Here is a 16131-nt window from a genome sequence, read left to right on the forward strand (position 1 = left end):
TGATTTTTGCACGAGGATGGAGTCTCTTATGGCCCTCCAGCAAATGTGGGGGTGGTTTATCAGAAGATGAATGTTTGTTTTTTTCTCTTCTTGCCTTGTATACTTAATAGCTATATCTATAAAACTATGCAGAAAAAGACAGAGAAAACGAAAGAAAGAAAGTGGGGGAGAGGCGTAGAGGAATCTGTGCTGAGGTACAGTTTTATACTCTTTTGTTTGTCCTCCTTTTTTCTCTTTCTGGTTGTTCAAAACATGAGGGATGTCTCAGCATTGACCCTGGAGAACATTTTTCATATTTTACAATGTTTCTGAGTCACATGCTGAGCTGATCTCTAGCTTTATCCCTCCATCTTTCCATCTCTTTTGACATCAAGCAACTCGAATCAGTTTTGTTTCTTAAAGGTCTCTTTTTCTGTTGGAAGACTATTGTTGTTAAGCGAGGCTCAGGAATATCAGTATGTGTGTGAGTGTGTGTGGTGTATACGTGTTTGTCGATTAAGTATGAGTCCCGTTCTGTTCCCCAGCGCTCACCATTAGTCTGAAAAAGCAGTTTTGTTCTCCATAAAGTTTAGAATGCCAAATCTGATTTACTCCAGTCCTCCCTCATCCGTTTGCTTTTTTGTTTTCACCCTACCCCTCTCTCACCTGTCCAAACTATGCAAAAAATATGCAGTGTCAAGTCTGCAGCACAGGGCGTGGCCGTCACCTCATCAGCCACTCCCAACCTCGTCTAAGCCCCTCCCCTATTCGCTGTCAGACATAGGCCGATTCGCTAGACTGGGTGCGGCCCAGGTTGGGCACTGAGGAAAGGTGGGACACATCCTTTTTCCGGATCTCACAAATGGACTTTCTGCGAGCCTGGACGCCACGGATGGCCGTCTTAATCTTCCGCCAGCCCAGATGGTTGAGCTCAGCCAAATTTAGCACCACACAGATCCCGCTAACTGCGAACATGAACACCAGGAAAACTGTCTTCTCCGTGGGACGTGACACGTAGCATTCGACCTCCTTCACGCAAGGGTAGCGGTCACACTCAAGCATGGCGGGAACATTGAATCCATACAGGAAGTACTGGCCGGCAAGAAAGCTGATTTCCAGAACGTTCCGGAACACCACTTGTATGACATAGAAACGGGAGATGCCCTCCTGCTGACGGATCTTGGCACTTTTGGAGTATGTGACCCCCTGCGGAATGTTGGGAATGTCTTTCAAATCCAGACAGTCAGAGTCATCTTTGCTTTCCGGGTGCACCAGGATACCGTTGATGTTGCGGAGCTTGCGGTTCAGCCCGTGTCCATGGTCGATGTATGGGCCGTGCAGGAGGGAGTAACTGCGATCTTTGTACTTGGCAGACTGGTGCACTGAGTAAGTGATAAAACAGAGGCTGGGTGTACACACCAAGATGATCTGGAAAACCCAGTAACGGATATGGGAGATGGGGAAGGCTTTATCGTAGCAGGCCTGGTTGCAACCCGGTTGCAGCGTGTTACATATAAACATAATCTGTTCATCCTCATACACCTTCTCTCCCACTATACCCACGATCAGGATCCGGAATATCACCACCACTGTCAGCAGGATCCTTTGGGGGAGAGAAAAGAAGAGACAGAGAGAATCATGGGAAGGCAGAGATAGAGACGGGATTGAAGAGAGGAAGGAAGAAAAAAAGGATTAGATTTCATTTTTCATTGCTTTTCAACAGCACAGAGCTACAACTCCCTCTATCTTACAAATGCAGACGTGTGCAAAACAACTAAATAGTGAGTAATTACTGTAAGAAGCGGAGGTAAAGCAGGCATTTAACATTTCTAATTTACCTGCTACTCATTTTAAGCTTTAATTTGTAAAAAAAAAAAATATATATAATAATAAATATATATATATATATACACGAAACAAAGTCACCTACATCTTGGATGCCCTGGGGGTAAGCAGATAAACATCAAATTTTCATTTTTGGGTGAACTATCCCTTTAATGTGATGCTGCACAGACATGTTTTTATGACAGTAAACATTCTTTTCATGTAATCTTAATGTTGTATAATAAAACTGATAAAAAAAAAATATAGAACTCACTTTTTTGGTATTTAAGTAGTCTAGGTGCTGATAAAGCTGTGAAGAGAGTACTGAATGAAAAGTGTTTTGTTGCTGCCTGTAGACGCCTGAATGTCTGAATATTGAAATATATTTTTATTAAAACAAGAAATGATACTCTAAATTTGAAACTAAAACCATAGGTGAATCATTCAGTCATTTTTTCAAACCACTGATTCATTTAGAAGTGAAGCCTGTCTTTTGAATGGGTCACTGAATCATTGGCTCGATTCATTCAAAACTGAGGATTCATTCAGTAATGAAACAGTGCTGTGTGTTGCTCTGAGACTCACAACAGTTTTGTTCTGGCTTTGTTTGGAGCTGTTTTCATTAGCAAAATTGAGCAAAACAGACAATATTGTGTCTAAACTTTAAACCATATTAACTATTTATTGTATAAAAACTATTGTGTAAAATAAATATCACATTTGTAATTGTGATATTCAGAAAAAACAGCACTCTTGCTCATGTGATATTGCTAAAGTATATCATATAAGACAAAAAGCCATATGGAGCATGCCCTCATATCTGGAAATTTAGGCCATATAACAGCATTCTAGGCTACATCACACAGTCAGTCGTTGTCCTGAATCATGTTCGTCAGCAACTGCATGCAACATAAGATGACATGCAGGGCTGGGCTGGGTTGGGTTGGGTGTGTTAAATACCTTCATTTTAACATGCTGTTTTTTTCTAAATTAACATGTTAACATAAATTGATAGCCCTACTGTTTATTTGACAAATATTGCATCTAATCCATCTGCGTTAAAGAAAGGAAATTCCATGCAAGGGTCACTACGGGAAGCAAAAAGTATACGACTTGACTTTGTCAAAGTTGAAGTCAAAAACACCTAATATTTTGGCTAATGTATGGAGTCATATGACATGCTCTTGAAAAAATAAAAGATATTGTGGCCCCAAATTAAGAATTCATTCACATGATTTAATTAATTTCTTTGTTTTAGTCAAATCACGTTGTACTTTGCTCCTTTGTTTTAATTTGGGTAAATTGTGTCAATGATTTAACTAAAACAGCGACAGAATTAATACATTGTGGGAATGAATTAAGACAATGTGGCCACAATTTAAGTAAAATTTACTAAAATGATAAACAAATTTTTTTTTCCTGCAAGTCATGTGCAGGGCTCCGTACTAATACTAGTGGTGCCGAAATGAAAAACTTCATCTCTATTAATGTACTGAAATATTGAAAATATCTGTGTAGGCCATTCAAGAGCAACTTTTATGTTTTAACATTCATTCACGTGTGGGTATGTGTGCAGGCATATGTTCCCTGCTGATGATAACTGGGGCATACTGCATCAAGGCCATCAGAGTTTGTGTTGGGACGACTGTCTGTTTGTGTATCCCGATCTCTGCTCTCTTATCAGTTCTTTGTGAACTTGCAAATTTAAATCTGTACACAGTGGAAAATTAAATGAATTCAGAAACATACACACACAGAAATCCAGACACTAGCACAGACTCAGACACATCTGATCATAGTGACAGATAAGAACAGAGGAGATGCGTGATCACACATGCAGCGTACTAATATGACATACAACACACAATATGAGTGTCCTGATGAGAACACCTTGAAGCTTTATGCATGGGACTCACGTGAGTGTGCCATTTAGAGCGAAACATCTCCACCCTTCTGCCTCACACACACTGTCTCTCTCAACAGATGTAGCCTGAGCACTCAAATCTTCCTCAGTCTGTCTAGCTCTGTTTCTCACACACATCAACACACACAGATCCACACACACTGTTGTGCTAAGACCGTCCTTCACTCACAGTAACCTTGCTGTATAGAACCAGCCATGACGTTATTTTATTGCAGGCTGGTCTTGATGCATGATCACATACATTTTCTCTCTCTCTCTCTCTCTCTCACACACACACACATAGTGTGAGCTATATAGTACATATATACAGTATTTTTCATTCAGTATTGTATGAAACAAACATGTAATCATAAAATACTTAACTTAGACTTTTGACCTTGTTAAGCTACTAACTCTGCAACAATGGCATTTTCTGTTCATCCTTAAAGAATGATTCATATAGCCCTCAGTCCAAGTCCCTCTGCTTATTTTTAGCATATTGGATGGTGTAGCTTAGTAGCTTAAGATCTGGGTTGGTAACGAAAAGGTTGCATGAGGAGATGCTTGAAATATAACTAGTATGTGCCCTTGAGCACAGCACTTAACCTTAGGTTTCTCTACAGAGACTGTCCTTGTAACTTAACATAGTGTCATTCTACAGTAAACTTGCATAAATTTATAGAAACACTGAGCAACAGCCTTGGCAGTGTAGCGATAAATAATGAAACAATTATTATATTTTACATTGTTGTGATTCAGTTGGCATATTAAGATGTACAAGATATATACACTAATGTTCAAAAGTTTAGGGTCAGTAAGATTTTTTAATATTTTTGAAAGACCTTTTTTATGCTCACCAAGTTTCATTTGTTTGATTAAAAACACAGTAAAACATTAATATTGTGAAATATTATTACAAATGAAAAATAACTGTTTTATATTTTCATATAGTTTTAAATGTGATAATTCCTGTGAGGCAAAGCTGAATTTTCATTAGCTGTTACTCCAGTCTTAAGTAACTTTCAGAAATCATTATAATATGCTGATTTGCTGCTCAATAAAGATTTCTTATTATTTTGCTGCTTTATATTTGCAATTATTAAAAATGCAATAGTGTTTTTCAGGATTCTTCAATATTCTTCAATAAGTTGAAAAGAACAGCATTTGTTTGAAATACAATGATTTTTACAATGTTTTGTAAAATCATAAATGTCTTCACTGCCCTTTGATCAGTTTAATGCACTCAAGCTGAAACTGATAAATGAAAGTATTCATTTAAAAAAAAAAAATCATATGACCCCAAACTTTTGAAAAGTAGTGTATTTCACAGGATAGAGAGTAATGAAGACTAACTGCTTGCTTTCTAACGGTGGAGAGTCACAAGAGCAGTTTCCCCCTCACAGACTTAATGAAAGTGAATGAGTTGAAATGATGAAGGCAATCCTGATGAATTTTCAGAGTGACTTTAGCAACTGTTTATACAATATTAGAGCAGTGATGGGCAGTCAATGCAAGAAACAGAGCTGTTTTGATATTTGTGCATATTTGTATTCTGAAAGTTAATTTGATGAAAAGTGAGTGATTTAATGGTGTTATTTTCAATGCTTCAAGGGACGCACAGTTTATTGCCTCAAAAAAAAGAAAAAGAAAAAAAGAAAGAATTTAAGTACACAGCCTTGTACCTTTTTCTCTTCTCATTCTTTTTCTTCCAAACAAGGTTTACAATGTTGTGATTCATTCGGCAGCAGGTTGATTTGGTTCATGACATAGAATTCTTCGTTAAAGAAAGTTTCGTTTCGTTTTTGAAATTGCTATAGAGAAAATGAATGTGAAAAGAATAATGTGATATAATTTGCACTCTGAGTCAGAAGCTAATGTTAGCTCATTGCTGTCTAGGACGGTTAGTACTAGTTTTAATGGACATATGGTGAACATTTGCGCTGTGCTAAGTAGGACAGTTATGACTCTTGCTCAAACTCAACTGCACTTTATTTATTGTAGTATAACAGCAAGAGATGTTTCTTGGTTCTAACGTTGTGTAACCTTTATATAACACTTAATAATAATTACTGTAGGGTACGAAAAAAAACTAACATTAGCTCTTTGCACTGTATCAATGGCCAAAGGCCCTGGTGGGTCTTTAAATTAGCAGCACATCCCCCACTCCCTGCTGCCGTTACTATAGCAACCACATAGTGAACCACTCAGCACTCTGCACTGTACCAGAGAGAGAGAGAGAGCAATAAGGAGGGAGAAATGATTGATGGAATATTAGGAAAGAGAGGAAAGAGTAGAGCCTGGAATGAGAGAGAAAGAGAGCAAGTGGGCGTACCAAGGGCACAGGAAGGAACAAATCTACATACCAAGAGTGTGGAAATGGGGGGTGATGAAAAACACATAGGGACTGAGAAAGAGAGACTTCTCAAGGTGAACTAAAGAGAGAGAAAGAAAGAGCTTGAATATGACAAGAAAAGGAAGGAGTCAAAAGGAGACAGACAGATGGGCAGAGGCAGACTAGAGGAGCAACGAGACAAATAGACAGATGGAGAGAGACGACTGGGAGCAAGTACCGAGAAACAGCATATTCAGGAAATAAAGCATACTGAAGGACTCCTTTTAAAGCACCTGGTATGTGTGCAGTAACACGCATATATATTTTTTTTTTGTAGTTTTTTAGTAGTAGTTTTTGTAGTTTTATAGTTTGCAGCAGTGTAATTTACAGTGAATTGAGCATGTGTGATGGTGGGGCTTTGTGTGTGTGTGTGTGTGAGTGAGCAAGCAACTGGAAATGTGTACGGTACACTGACTCTCTCCATGTTTGGACATAAGACTGCCAAGCTTTCTGTGCTTTTGTTGTCTCTAAAGTCAGGTAAACCTTTAAACACATTGTTTTTTTATGTAAGATGCGTGTCCACCTTTCACCTTCCAATCACAAAAAGTGATTTTCTTACTTGTTTTTTTTCCAGTACAAATATCCAGACTTTCTTAAATCAAGTCCAATCATTTTCCAAAAAACATATCAAAATGAAGTGTTTAAGCTTAAAAGAAGAAAACACTATCTGCCAATGGGGAAAGAAAAATAAATTTGTCTTCTGTTTCAGTTTAGTTTTTTTTTTTTCCCTCAAGTAAATGTGTCTATTTTAAAATGTTTAGATATTTGTACTGGAAAACAAACATACTTGGTAAGAAAAACACTTTTTTCAGTGCACATGCAAAGATGACAAAACAAACACACATCTCCACACATGTACATAAGAATAGTATATAAGTATTCTATTTCCCAAGTATACTTATACACACCCACACACCAACAACACACAATTTTTGAGGGGCGAAATAACGCGCCAAAAGTGTTGTATTTATTTTTACATACCAGAAAGAATAAGGAACGTTTACTAGAACTAACAGCATCTTCTCGCAGGCTATCAATTATTCATGAACTTTGTGAGATTTTCAACTCACATTCTCTGTGTCTCTCTCCATCTTCTCTCTTTCTCTACATCAAAACACACTCGTTCTTCAAATAAACAATGTTCCTGGTAAGAAAGCAATTCCTTGCCATGTATTTATATCTGACCATCTCATCTCATTTTGTACAGCTGACCTGACCTGTGTCATGTGTCCTGGTGCCCCTCTGCCTTTCCACAGAAGCACCTAATATGTCAATGAAGAACCTGTGCTTTTGATGTGGATGTTTACTGTGCTATCAAAATGAGGACATCACAGACCACTTTTGTTTTTATAAAAAGCTAATTATAATGACTTTAACCCCAACAACACTGTTTGTTTTTTTGTTTTTAACATTATGATTTGATTCTCCAACTGAGGGCGTCCTCAAAGAGAGGTTTTATCATATTTAAATAACTGCTGTAGACACACTTGTCTCCAAAGGATAGCTAAATAAACCCCAAAACACACACGCACGCACACACTTATTCAAACATGGAAAACGAGGACACTGGGACAGATATGTGTTTGCAAATGACTATCACTCTAGAGATTTACCTCACATGCTCTCTACCTCTTCCACTAACTCACTCGCTCTCTTTCTCCTTCTCTGTGTCTCCTCTGTGTCAATAAAGACTTCCTACTTCAAACAAGATACAACTAGCAATGCCCTACATCCTATGTGAAAAAAGAAAGAAGACAAAAAAAAAAAAATATATTCCCTAGAGACAAACCAACTAAGTAGATAAAAGGATGAGATGTAGTGTTAGTTGTATGCATGCACCATGACATGAAAAAAAAACTATTTGTTTGATCTATACACTCACGATGTGTGTGTGTGTGTGTGTGTGTGTTTGTGTGTGTGTGTATGTGTGTGGTATGATAAGAAAGAATGAAGGGCTGTGATAGCTTTTTCTTTTAAATAGAGTTCCTGTAGCTCTGTCTGTAGAGCATGGTGCTCAACTTCCAGATTTTTAAATGTTTTTGAAATAAGTCTTTAATGCTCACAAAGGCTGCATTTATTTGATCAAAATACAGTCAGTGTTTTCTATTTGAATATATTTTCAAATTTAATTTATTTCTGTGATGGCTAGGCTGAATTTTCAGCAGCCATTACTGTCTTTAGTGTCACATTATCCTTCTGAAATCATTCTAATATGCTGATTTGGTGCTCAAGAAACATTTCTTATTATTAGTGATGTTGAAAAAAATGAAAACAGTTGTGCTGCATAATATTTTTAGAACACTGTTTGTTTGAAAAGTAATTTTGTTGTAACATTATAAATGTCTTTAGTGTCACTTTTGATCAATTTAATGTGTCCTTGCTGAATAAAATTATAAAAGTAAATAAATAAATAAACTATTGTAATCCCAAACTTTTGAATGGTATTGTATATGTATTCCTACTTAAAGTTTTCTTTTAGGAATAGGGTTAGCGATAAATTGCTATAGTATAGGAGGTAATTATTAAGGTTGGAGACTTCTTAATTGTAACACTAAATCAAGCATTTTCTGTAAATCTGCTTTGAAACAGTATTTATTGGAAAACGTGCTATATGGATACTTGCATTGAATTGAATATGGGGCTTGTTTATTTCACTCTCCCTCTCTAGTAGTGCAATAAAGATTGAGTGAAATATGAGCACATTACTCTCTCTGCTCCCGTCTCACAGGTGTCGCTATTAATCATCTGCATTTGCACAGTAGGTGTGTGTGTGTGTGTGTTGCAAGAGATTATGAAAGAGAGTGAGAATGATGATTCTTTCTATATTTAATCTGTGAAAGAATATCAGTAGTTATAGGGACGTGTTATAGTAATGAAATGAGTGTGTGTGTGTGTGTTTGTTCTGCTGACCCATATGTTGTCCAGACCAAACAGTAAATGGAGAAGGGTATAGATTACAGTGTTGTGACCACTCAAAACAATGGCAGAAAGAAAATATTGACTAGTCGAAACTACAACAGATCAGCTTTCAACTGCCAGCGCACACATACAGCCGCACATACAAGTGTTTGCATGTGCTTTCGTTAGGATCATTTTGGTAAAGACAGATCAAAATGCTCTGAACCATTTAGACTCTCTCCCAGCGAGGAAGAGAACAGAGACTGTGAGTGTGTGTGTTTCAATACTCATAAAGCCTGGGACTGAAAGTGGCTGGGCTGCAGTGTGTGTTTGTCTCTGTGTGTGTTCTGAGGGAGGGAGGTATTGCAGCAGCTGATGAATGATAGTAGAGGCTTTATTCATCTGTTCATTCATTTATTCATTCTGTTCCTATGATTCCAGCCTCAAGTGCTTGATCAGACCTCAAAGGAACAGAGAGAAGAACACGCTGATTACCTCACATGCTTACACATACATTATCAGACATGTCTTTTCAACAACACAACACTGCCCTTCAAATTCCAAAACAAAAAAATAAGTTGAAAAATATTATTTTGTGTGTCTTTGCATCAATCTATATGTGTGTATGTGGGTCTGATGGTCAGGCTTTGTCTACATTGTCATTGTGTGGATCAAATGTCCCTACGTGTATAGTAAGAACTGAAATGGTAGAATAACAAATGTATGTGTTCATTTCCCTCATATATAGTGTTACATAATGTATGAAATAGTTAGCAAACCCCACATTAAAGATTCATGAAACGATGGCAAGTCTGCTTCCCATTATGTGTCAGATGTTTCGTGATCGATTGATGTTAACTGATTGACTGCTTGTTTAAGCAGTGCTGGACTGATGGAAGTTTATTACATCAAAGGTGAAATCAGTATTCCTTTACAGGCTGAAGATTCATTAGATGAAAAAACACTTAAAGACATCTCTTGTGAGGCATGTTTGACAAAAATACTGAGTAAGGAAGCATAAAATTTGACTCAAGCTATTCAAATTCCCTCCTAAAATTATTAATTAACTGAAAAATAAAATGTTAATACATAAAAGAAGTGAATAGATGCTGACAATGAGATGTTGACAATGAATTGTCATTGCAGTGAGGAAAGTGTCTATGTATACTTGTGTTTTGATTGACTAGATTATATGAGCACGTTTTTCTCAGAACCATCACTTAGAATGCATTCTGCACACACACACTCACTTACATTCCCTCTGTGCCACAACCCACACACACACACAACCTCTCACAGACATGGGAGAAGGACGTACCCTTGATGTGAGGCTACCTGCAGTTAAGGTTAATGAGCACTGCAGAGAGTAGTGCTTACTCAAGTCTGACACACACACATACACAAAAGTGCACACTTTAAGCTCCCAATAAGAACATGCCTTCATGACACACATGGTTAGTGTGGGTGGGTGGGTGTTTATGTGGTAATGGGAGTGTAATATTCTTCCCTGATGCTGTCAATATGCTTTATATCAACTATTCATTTTCAGCAGCCATATTTATAATCTCTCTATTAATGTAAATCTCTGGGTCCGAGTCTTTAAAGCCCATAATGCAGCCTATTGATTACTCACTATTTATTTTGCATTAAAGAGAGAGACCAATTGCAATGTATCCAGGTCTAAAATGACCAAGAACATATTTCTGTTCAAAAATTTATTTTTAAATGTTTTTGAAAGAAGTATCTTATGCTCACCAAGACTGGATTTAATTGATCAAAAATACAGTAAAACAGCAATATTGTAAAATGTTATTACAATTCAGAATATCTGTTTTAAGTTTTAATATATTTTAAAATGCAATTGCATCCAAGCTGAATAAAATATTTATAGATTTATATATTATATATATTAGATAGATAGATTACCTTAGGTTAATTCATACAATGTGCTTAAATGTAAAAATGTATTAGCATGTAGAAATTAACATTCACCTGGATTGACCTAATGCATTTACTAATGTGATAAAATTGAACCTTAATATATAAAGTTTTATCAGGATATTTTTATTGCACACTCCCCACTCATACACAGGAACAGTTCTTGTGTGAGGTGTGTGTATATTGCACTATAGCTCTTACCTGCCGATCATAGTAGAGTGCTGCTGCACCGCAGCCTCCAGCAATCTCTCCAATATAGTCCACTCGCCCATGATGCCGCGTTTATGGCTCTCACTCCTCCTCTGACCTTCAGCCTGAGCTGTCACAACCTCTGTCCTCAGCAACTCTTCCAGTGTCCCTCTGTTGACCTTTGATGGGATTCTTGGGTCTCCTCTTGAAAGCCGCAGCTGTGTGCGTCTGAGCGTGCGTGTGTGTCACGGTAGCGCTCTAGTGCGGAGATGAGCTAGTGTAGCATCTGCAGCAGAAAATCTGATGATGCTGAGGCACAGAGACTGCATCTCTCAGTCTCACACACACACACACTGTCTACCTTCACTGTTTTATCTCTCTCAGGGTGTAGGACACTCTACTTGCTCTTGCATTGTACCCTGTGCTACAAATGCACACTCTCTCTACACCTATCTAAGCTTTTTCAACCCTTTCCTCCACATGCACACTCAACTCAAGCTCACACACACTCACTCACTTGACGGTCACTGCAGGCTCTCTTTTCTCTCCCGCTAAAGGAACACACATGCAAGAACACACGGATAATGATGCGGCTCTCTGAATCTCATAGCAATGCCTGAGCGCACCCTCACACACACATACACACAGTATTGGCTGTGCACTAGTGTGTGGCAGTGGCAGCAGCAGCAGCAGACTAGGATCGTCAAGGTTACGTCCAGTTAAGTGATGAGCCTGTGGTCATGTCTGTGGCAAAGGGCTCAGTCTTCTTCAAACCTCAGCCTCTCTTCTCTCTCACACTCTCTCTTGCTCTCTCTCTCCACACCTTCCCCATTCTTTTTGCCTTTGTGCTGCACTTCTGTTGCTGCTGATGATACCTTTCCCTCTGCTCCTCCTCCTCTCTCTCTCTCTTTCCCTCTGTAACATGCCGTAAGCATGCCACCCAGCCTCCCTCCCTCTATCCCAGACCTGCTCTCATCTCCCCTCCCCTCTTTTTTCGCTCATTCTCCTCTGCTCTGCTGACTGTTTTACTTGTGCTGCTGTTCAGGATATGTATGCTGCAGGAGCGAAACAGGTTTTAACCTTGTGCATGTATCCGGTCATCTATATCTGATCCTCAGTGTGTGCCACACACCTCTTTGGAATAAATGCTGAAAAAAATGTATGGCCATTTCTGCAGAAATGATTTTAGTTGAAAATATTTCATAAATTCACTTGTATGTTGTCTAAACTTCCATATACAGTGTATATGTATATATATATAAGTACATTAAAGTATACAAAACAATTGGATGAGCAACAAGATAAACAATGAAACAATATTACAGCAATATTAACAAAAGGTTCTCTAAGGTGATTTTCACTACAGTCAAAAATAGAGATGAAAAATGGCGGCAATTACGTTTGTAGGAAAGAAAAAAGCTGATGTGATACAGGAGACATGAACGTAGCACCTTTTCAGTTACCAGGAAAAGCGGTTCATATATACAGCCTTGCCATATATGATGCTAAATATTAGGAAATATCTGACCAATATGTTGTGATTGACCCGTCAGAATAGAGCATTTCAATAAACCAGTCCCGGCACCAGGCCAGTCATGACAGGTGGGCAAATGCATACCGATAGAAAATCTAAATCATCAAGTCACAGAAAGGCATTTATAAATGCTATTTATATAAGAAAATCTCCCCAACATGTACTTAATCCTGGAAACAATTGTTATACAGTGCATAACAACCTTTAAGAAATCTACTACAGACACAAAAAGCACCACAGCGGGCATATACAGGCAGCGATTTCTCTATGTAATAATAAAAATATGAATCTTACAGTCAGAAGAGTTGGAGGCGTCAGTGTTTCAATGAATTGAACTTCCTCAATACGTGATCTTTCCACTCATTGTGCATTCCTTTGTCAAGTCTTTCTCAAAAGTGAGTTTTATCAAGTGGGCCATTTGTGAATGCAAAATGCTTCTTCGCTGGTCAGAGAAAATCCACTTTAAGGTTGAGAACGAATTCACACACATTGCTGTTGAGGCTCCAAGTGTCAGTCCAAGTTTAAAAGCAGTCACAACTGATGGCATTGTCATCAAGTTTTTCCAAAATTGTCCATTTTTGTGCAAAGGAATTTCTTAGCAACAGCATATTTGCTATCAACAAGCTCCATACCTGTCAGGTCCAACAGTGGTTTCAGTTTCATTTTGTCCAGAAAACACTCCCCAACAGGATCCAGGGCTGCGAGAGCTTGAATGAGCTTATTGTTACAGTCTTCAAACTGTGCAGCCATTTCTATACTCACAGCATCAGACCAAGTTCAGTCTCGTCACTGTGTTCATGTTGTCCTGTGGTTTCCTCAACAGAGTAATGCTCCAAGTTCTCACTCATCGTGTGTTGTGTTTTGTTTGGCCTGGTTTCGGTTGGGACCAGATCGCAGCTAATTGTCCAAAGCTCATTGAACTCTTTCTCTGATCGAAGCTTCTGAACACATTAACTGAACACTGAACTTAATAGCTAAGCGTAAATCAGTGTTTTCTGCTTGAAGTATTTTGTTTGCTGGGTCAAGAAGTTTCAGTATCTTATGTACCATAACTGCAGTAAAGCTGAAGTTAGGTTCTATCACTGATTGCACCAGTCCCGTAGCCTCAACACGAATGTCTGTGCCATGAGCATGATCATTACATTAAGTCCACCTAAAATGAACATATATCTCCCAGGGACTTAAGAATAACACAAACTGTGTCTAGATGGCCTGTCCATCGCTGATCCAAGAACCGTTTTAGCTTCTTGCATCCACAACTTTACACGGCTGTAGCAAATTAGCTCAAAAGGGAAATGTATATAAATAATTACAATTAATTATAATTAGTAGTAACAGTAGTAACTAGCAGAATTAATATTACCATCAACTAATCTGTTCGTCCAGCGAACATTCAGTGTAATTTCATATCAACTCTAAGAAAGGATATTTTCGTGGCCACAAACTTTCTTACTGTACTAATGCATTAGAGCAGGGTTCCCAACCCTGGTCCTGGAGACATCCCAACACTGCACGTTTTGCATGTCTCCTTAATCAAACACACCTGATCCAGGTCATCAGCTCATTAGTAGAGACTCCAAGACCTGAAACTGGTGTGTCAGAGAAAGGAGACATGCAAAATATGCAGTGTTGGGGTGCCTCCAGGACCAGGGTTGGGAACCACTGCATTAGAGCATGTAGCTATAGATCGGATCGTATAAAAGGGACACTATTCACAAGCGATGACAGAACTTGAAACTCATGTAATTTGTGCACAAAAGTTTTATTAACTAAACCAGGGCTGTCCAAACTCGGTCCTGGAGGGCCGGTGTCCTGCAGATTTTAGCTCCAACTTGCCTCAACACACCTAACTGGAAGTTTCTAGCCTAGTAAGAGCTTGATTAGCTGGTTCAGGTGTGTTTAATTAGGGTTGGAGCTAAACTCTGCAGGACACCGGCCCTCCAGGACCGAGTTTGGACAGCCCTGAACTAAACACTAACACAAAACTAATCTAAACAAACAAACATACAATCACTCATACATGGGGGAGTAGAAGTGGATGAATGAAACCAGAGAATGCAGTTATGGAAAATGAGTCAGTTAACCACCTGAGTGAAACCATCAGCGCCGTTTTACAACGGGGTCTACAGCTTATACTACTAAACCTCTGTTTCGTTTAGTTAAATGTACGATACTTGCATTGCCTTGGCCGTTGAACAGTCTTGGATGAAAGTCTTGATGGTTTAAAGGTTTGGTGGTGTTGGAGACGCGATCACGTTCTTCTGGGTTTGAAGAGTGATGAATTCCAAAATATGCTATTCTGACTCGGTGGTGGTCAGGAGAGTTTTTTTTCCCAGATGGAAAGTGATGAGAGAAGAGAGACATCAGCTGAGATCCGAGGATCTTTGGTGAATGGAATGACAAGGCCGCAGCCTAGCACAAACTTATGTTTGAATTAATTTTAAATTTAAATTTCTAGAACTTGCACCCATATATTTAAAAGGTTGGCACTTATATTTCATTCAGTTAATTTTCTTATATCTCCCATATCTCTTTCTTTTCTAATTTCTCTCACTGTCCATCACTGCGGCCATATGATTCTGAGTGCTGCATTTATTTGATTACAGTTTTTCTCGATTGCTTAAACACATTTCTTGAAACTATGCCTCATATTCTCAAAACAGTAAACACAAATCCATAACGTCTCACCCAATTCCCCAAACATCCTATTTTCAGGTCAAAATGAAGCTCTACACTCAAAACCATTCACTCTTGCTGAAAGACCAAACTTTGGCCTCAGACATCACACACAAGCCCTCAAAAACACACACACTACAACATAGTCTTACTCACTGGTGAGATAAATTCAAAACAATACTACAAAAACCAAAAATGTGTCAAAAAGGGGAATAGTGTTTATAGTTTAGGGAAATGGGTGTGCTTTTTGATAAATGGCGTTATGGTTTTGAAATTTTAGTTCAAAAACCTGGTGATAGTGTTTAAGCAATCGAGAAAAACTGTAATATTTCGGGTTGATTCCCTCCCCCTTCCCTCCTTTTGCACGTTCCCTCATTTCACCTCTGCCATGTGACTCAGAGACTAGGAGTGTGAAGACAGGGAAATAGGAAAGAAAATGATTCAAACAACATTTAAAGGCTGGATGTCCAATCATTTTGATAGAACACCTACTTGAACTGTAATTTACATGAATGCGTATTTATATGGGTCTCTGTAGCTGCTGTATGATGACTGATACAGCTCAACTGTGTGCAGGCATGAGTGTGTGTGTGTGTGTCGGTGTGTGTGTGTCAGTGTCATGGTAACGTTGTGTATAATTACATTAGTCTTGTTCTGCACAGAGAGTGGAGAGGAGTTCACTATCCAGATAAGCAAGCAGCCATTAACCTTTTTCACACTCTCACTGCCTGCGTGACTCTGAAATTAAATAGTTAATCACAGAGCAGCGATGTCATTGTGGAGGAGGGAGGGGGGGGG

At 38.5% G+C, this 16131-nt stretch overlaps 1 protein-coding gene across 2 annotated transcripts; it reads right to left on the reverse strand.

Annotated features, from left to right (window-relative positions):
- Positions 1-9: 9 nt before the first annotated feature.
- LOC107710581 (gap junction delta-2 protein-like) lies at positions 10-11770 on the reverse strand. Of its 2 annotated transcripts, XM_016515398.1 has the most exons (3): positions 11758-11770; positions 11136-11572; positions 10-1582 (listed from the first exon to the last, which is right to left on the reverse strand). In XM_016515398.1, exons 2-3 carry the CDS (start codon positions 11204-11206, stop codon positions 754-756), a joined length of 900 nt encoding a protein of 299 aa, XP_016370884.1. In that variant the 5' UTR covers positions 11207-11572; positions 11758-11770; the 3' UTR covers positions 10-753. The 2 variants fall into 2 exon arrangements, with proteins under 2 accessions (XP_016370884.1, XP_016370883.1); XM_016515397.1 differs by lacking the exon at positions 11758-11770 and having other exon boundaries at positions 11136-11657.
- Between the last annotated feature and the right edge of the window lie 4361 nt (positions 11771-16131).

Source organism: Sinocyclocheilus rhinocerous, unplaced genomic scaffold (assembly GCF_001515625.1).
Source record: "Sinocyclocheilus rhinocerous isolate Xijiao unplaced genomic scaffold, SAMN03320098_v1.1 scaffold1619, whole genome shotgun sequence".
In the NCBI taxonomy this organism is placed as follows: Eukaryota; Metazoa; Chordata; class Actinopteri; order Cypriniformes; family Cyprinidae; genus Sinocyclocheilus; species Sinocyclocheilus rhinocerous.